General features: G+C 46.6%; 1 protein-coding gene across 3 annotated transcripts in view; it reads right to left on the bottom strand.

Moving 5' to 3' along the window:
- CEP85 (centrosomal protein 85) overlaps positions 1-5,915 on the bottom strand; it is a 16,164-nt gene that overhangs the window by 7,168 nt on the left and 3,081 nt on the right. For 2 of the 3 annotated variants that reach the window (XM_019512466.1, XM_019512467.1), the window contains 4 exons: positions 3,559-4,292; positions 2,458-2,591; positions 1,492-1,609; positions 902-1,087 (listed from right to left, as the gene is read on the bottom strand). In XM_019512466.1, coding sequence (XP_019368011.1) covers positions 902-1,087; positions 1,492-1,609; positions 2,458-2,591; positions 3,559-4,292 — 1,172 coding nt within the window. Of the gene's footprint in view, positions 1-901; positions 1,088-1,491; positions 1,610-2,457; positions 2,592-3,558; positions 4,293-4,615; positions 5,873-5,915 lie in introns of those variants that run through there. The other variant, XM_019512468.1, reaches the window with a different exon arrangement.

Below are 5,915 nucleotides of genomic sequence, written 5' to 3'. Positions count from 1 at the left end.
TTGGGGAACTCCCTTCTTGTCAGTACAGAGGTGGAAAAGGATCTTGGAGTCATCATTGACTCCAAGATGAACATGGGCCGGCAGTGTTGGGACGCAGTCAGGAAGGCCAACCGCACCTTGTCATGCATCCACAGATGCATCTCGAGCAGGTCCAAGGCGATCCTCCCCCTCTATGCGACACTGGTCAGGCCGCAATTGGAGTACTGCGTCCAGTTCTGGGCGCCGCACTTCAAAAGGGATGTGGACAGCATGGAGAGGGTCCAGAGGAGGCCACTCGCATGATCAGGGGGCAGCAAGGCAGGCCCTATGAGGAGAGGCGACAGGACCTGAACTTGTTCAGCCTCCACAAGAGAAGGCTGAGGGGGATCTAGTGGCCTGTTACAAACTAGTCAGGGGGGATCAGCAGGTGCTGGGGAAGTCCCTGTTCCCCCAAGTACTGCCAGGAATGACCAGGAATAATGGTCACAAGCTGGCAGAGGGGAGATTTAGGCTAGATATCAGAGGTGTGACTTCACGGTCAGGGCGGCTAGGATCTGGAACCAACTTCCAAGAGAAGTGGTGCTGGCTCCTACCCTGGGGGGCTTTAAGAGGAGGTTAGACGAACACCTTGCTGGGGTCGTTTGACCCCAGTAATCTTTCCTGCCATGGCAGGGGGTCGGACTAGATCTACTCGGGTCCCTTCTGACCCTAGAAACTATGAATGTTACAGAGAACAACCAGGTTGGAGGTTTTACTTTGCACCTTTTCCAAAAAGAAGCCAATGCAACTAACAGTCTGCAGGTTCTCTTTGGTTGGGGCCACAAAGTGTCCAAAGAGCAAAGAAGGCCACAAATACCACCCTGACAACAAAAAGCTCTTATCAGCCCAACCACTATACCAGCATTTCCAGTGGGATTCATACCCGCTCTTCCTGCTTCTTTACTTCCTCTGCATGCTTCTGTACCGTCTCCTTCATCGTCTCCTGAATATGCCTTGTATCCAACTCGGAAGCAGCCAGCTTTCTCTCCAGTTCGATCTTTTCCTTATTAAGGGAATCCGTCTTCTCAGTGAACTGTGCCCGCAGGAAAGTGTTTTCCCGCTGCAGCTCCTGGAAACAGAAGACAATCTGTCACTAATGTCAAGGCTCCTTGCCGCAAGTCAGACCCACCTGTTACACAAGATGGCCATTCCCAGAGTAGCAGTTCCAGCTCTCCAAGAGATTCATCAGCTCTTCAGCATTTTATACACATGTCCTATCTCCAAGCGCACTGCAGGCTGATGGTGTTATGCTACTAATGCAAGCAGCTACCACTGAAGGTTTTTTCTGTGGTTCCAAAAGTCTGGAGACCCTTACCACCTTCTGAATAAACAGATGAACCAAGACAGACAGACTCCAAAGGAGAGACTTTCCTGCATGCCCTTCTGGCTTAGGAAGAATTCACTGAATCAGAACTGAAGCCAGTGAATTCAGAGCATGGTGTTTTCAGCTCTCCCCTGGCTGTTCCCACCTACCTGCAGTCTCAATAAGCAAACGTCTCCATAGGGGGTAGAACAGCCAAGCAGAGCACTGTGAACCTGCAGCTCGCTCTCTCGAACCTTCTGCTCCAGCTGGGAGATATGTTGCCTCTGCCTAGCAAAATAAAAATCAGATCTGATGAATGACCCCTTCGCCAAACTACCCTTTACTGGTAACAGAGGGAATAATGCATTTCAGCTGCCATGAATGCCATCAAAATCTAGTGCCAAATACTGCCTTTGTTGTCAGTGGGTAGAGAACACCATTTGGGATTATGCCTGGTTTTGCCTCTTGGAGGGTGGGAAAAAAAAAAAACCACACATAAATATTCTTGTGAGAAAAGTTTGATCCTTGCCGATTTCACACTAAAAATTCGAGTCTCCTCTGCCTGGAGGCAGTAACTGATGAAAAGGACCAAGACTCAAGCTGACTCAGTGAGCATGGAAGGGATTTTCAGTCCAAATGCTTAAGCTCTGGTTTCAATAGCGCCTATTCCAGCATTTACAGCCAGTATTTGGGAAGAGCAGACCTATGGTCAAGCCTCCCCAGAGCCACATCATGTAAAGTGAGACTAAAATGAACATCCCTTATACACCTGAGAGAGTCCTCCAGCTGAGCTGAGAAGAGTACCCTTGACATTCAGAATATTCTGAATGCAAATGGGCAGGTTAAAGGCTAAAAATCTTCTACCTTTTTGACCACCAAGTAGGGAAAAGGCTTACAAACACAGATCATCTTTAACTTGACAAATAGATTCAGCTTGAGAGGATCTTCAGAAAAAAACCTGCAGGCTCTACTTAAGTAACTACCTGTTCTCACTGGCTTGTAAAACATTATCTTCCATGGAATAATTCCAAAAGCTCAAGGGAGGGAAACAGAGATTTCTTCAGAGTTTGTTCTTAGTAAGCCTCAGGAACATTACTCTACTTTTCTTTTTCACTTCCTCCTGAAACTTGTCCTACCTGTCAATGAGGAGCTCTTTCTCCTTGAGTAGATTCTCATTGGCGTTCAGGATACCGACCCACTGGGCTGGATCAACTGAATGCAGTGGAGTGGGATACACTGAGGAATAGTTGCAAGCAACTCCATTTTGTAACTGAAAGGGGACACAAATTAAGAGGGAAAGGCTTAGGTTTCAGTGAGGTGATTGCAACACTGCTCAGACTGCGTACACCGTGTGCTTGTCTGCATGCCAGTACACAGCTATTCCAGACTGCGTCCAAGCTCTGGGAACAAATAAAACTCTGGATGGGTTTGGGCAGAGTTTACTGAACCATTTTAGCTCACTGTATGTTATTGGTCAAAGCCGATGGTTTGTCATTCCATCCCCTACAGCTATGTAATAAACAGATGGATCCCCAGAGCCATGAAGATAATGTTTTATGGGACGGGGAGTGGGGGTGAGAATTAAAAAAAAACAAAAAAAACAAACAATCAATCAATCAATAATTGTAATATAAGGCTATGAACAAATGTACCTGTTAGCCACTTTAAAAGGGGGGAGGGAACTGCCACTTGCAAATGAGCATCAGCTCTTATATGTACCCACCCCATCTGCACAGGCTGCAGCCATGCAAGTGAGACAAACAGCTATAACCAACTCCGTTCCATTCAAGGTTTAAATTGCAACAAATTTACTACACTTTTATTGCTATAGAAGCAGGGAAGCAGTAGTTGCATCATAACAGCTTGTATCAGTATCTTTTGATACCAATCACGTGTTACGTCTGTCTATATCTTAGCTTTGGATATGGGGCGAGACTCTTGTTAGCTGGCATACCGACTACGATCACTTTCTGCCCACATACGCTCTTTGGAAAAGGAGGATCGCTGCCTTATTCAAGTCTGCGGAGTGTTGCAGACAAATAGAGCAGTTACGTAATGTTGAAGCAGTGTGAAAAATTATGCTGACACATTCAATGTATGCTGGTAACTGAAGGGATGTATTAGTATAAAGAGGAGATAAAGGCATAAGATGTTTCCCCTTGACTCCAGTATCCGGAAGCTATGGTCACTTCACACATTCTTGTAAGACAAGGGGATTTATACACACATCTCCCTACCTGCATCTGTTCTGTGCGCACTCTGATGTTGTCCAGCTGATGCTTCCAAGCACTGAGGTCACAAACCCTCTCATGCGGATGCAACGTGCAAGGTTCTTGCCTCCACACTTGTGCCTGAGGAGCCCCTGGCTTTGAAAAGACATTATTGGGCTGAAGTCCTAATGGCGTGGGTCTGCTCCCACGAGGCCATGTCCCATTGCGGGGCTCACAGACTCCACTAGCCCCAGGTGCAGTTTGCGTCTCTGGTAGCACTTTATAAGGCTCCTTTACTGCATCAGTGGCAATGGTGCTTGGATTACACTTCTGGAACTTGTGGTGAGGATCAGAGCACAGATTATCCATCCAAAGGGACCGATTAAGGGTGAACTCAAGGGCAGGCATGTCAAATTTCTGATTATCTTCCACTCTCATGTGCTCAGCATGGGGAAGCCAGGACTGCTCAAAACTGTTTTCCCTGGAAGTCCCATAGAGCTGCAGGAGCTCCCTGGGTGGCCCTTGAGACAATTTTACAGCATGAGGGTCTCCATTTCTCATCAGCCCTGCATTTTCAGTGGAGGATGCTGACAGAGCTGGTTTTGATGATAATGGCACCTTCTGTAAAGGGTTTGGCTCTCCTGTGGAGCAGAGCTTGGAAGGCGACATGCCCAATGTGGAAGGCATGACATGGGCTGTAGGGATGGTCACTTGGGTTTTAATGGGCTGGAATGAGGTGCTGCCACTGGAAGTGCAGAAGTCTGTGGGGGGGGGGAAAAAAAGAATAATCTGATAGTTGTAACAAACATCACAAAAAAAACAGCAGCCACCATTGCTAGTGGTCCCACAGTTATTTCATCCCATCCAGGAGCTGAAGCTCATACCCAGGGCACATTTGCCTCTCTCAGCATAACAGATTTCAGAAGCCTGCCATTTTCCTGTTACAGTGCCTCACAAAGGGCCAGTCCAAACTAGCAGTCATCCAGTATCATTGCTCCTTTATTGCAGAATTGTACAAATTAATTCCTCTGTCTGCTCATTTACACACCAATCCCCAAGAGGTAAGAAAAAGGCTGAAACTTACTGGCAAACTGAGCACGGAGACCTTGATTACACTGTGCTCATCCCATGGCACAGCAGTTCTCAAAAGCAACCAAAAGCAAACAGGAGCCTTCACTAAGCCTGCGATAAGCTTCAAGTACCACTGAATACTACACCACCAAGCACCTGACCTTAAGAACTCTCCCGGGACATGGCAGCAGAACTAGCCTTTCCTGGGGGCCAGTGTCACGGCCCTGCCCCTCCAGCTGTAGGAAATGAAAGCGAGCAGAGAACACCAAGGGTGCAAATCTGTCCCGTCACAGCCACCAAACCTGCCTACATGGAAAGGCAGAGTTATTCTTAGAAAGTCTCAGGTTTCAATAGAGCACAGCAGGGGCTCAAGCAGCAAATGCTAAAAAAAACTTGTTTTACCCTGTTGATCTTTCCCTGGTCCTCTGGGATTTGGACACCACAGTACCAAGTTCAGGCTTTCCCCAGAGGGGCTTGTTTGTTTTCTCCATGTTTTTTGCTCTAGGTCAATCCCCATGTGATATTTCTCCCACCCAGCTTCAGGGCAATGAGCTCATTTTTACATGCTCATATCAGGAAAACACTACTACGAGAAGGAATAAAAAAGACACAGTTTTAGTATCACTAGCATGAGAATCTATGCAAGACAACATCAAGAGTCTCAAACTGCATAAAACCTGTTGCTAGGAAGGAATGCCAACACACAGGCACAGAGTGGGGAAATCTCTGCACACAAAGGCTTGGCCTAAAGTTCTCTCAAGAGAGGAAATATCCATCCAGACAGACAAGAAAACATTTACTTTCAGATAAACAGACGGAGTCAGGGCCAGTTTCTTCTCTCAAATCCCCAATTTTACATTGCAACATCCTCACCTAGAACTACTGCAATTCCACCCACTAGCACGTGGAATATGCAAAGCAGGCTCTGAAAGCGTTATTAGGGTCACCACAGTGGCATTTCTAACACGTGTAAAGACTTGTGAAAGTCAATTCCGTCTAGCCAACTATCAGCATGACAAGCTTAAGCAGGGCTCATCGAAGCAGGGATGCAGCATAATAAACATACAAGAAAGCAGTCTACCAAGTACAATTGCTAGTCCAGTCCACTCAAAGCACAGCTGGGAGTGTTACTGCTCTGAGAAACACTAGCAGGTGAACTTCAAGGTGCCATTTAATAACACTAACTCAAAACACATGTTTAAGGAACCTTTTGCTTGGTCTCCAACATTGTTGAGAAGCACAGAAAGTTTCCACTAGTATGAGACATCTCAAGAAGGGGGGGGGGAAAAAAAAAAAAAAAAAGGACGGTAAGA

Source organism: Gavialis gangeticus, unplaced genomic scaffold (assembly GCF_001723915.1).
Source record: "Gavialis gangeticus isolate Ggan-Ray unplaced genomic scaffold, GavGan_comp1, whole genome shotgun sequence".
In the NCBI taxonomy this organism is placed as follows: domain Eukaryota; kingdom Metazoa; phylum Chordata; order Crocodylia; family Gavialidae; genus Gavialis; species Gavialis gangeticus.
This window is presented reverse-complemented; position numbering and strand designations above follow the sequence as displayed.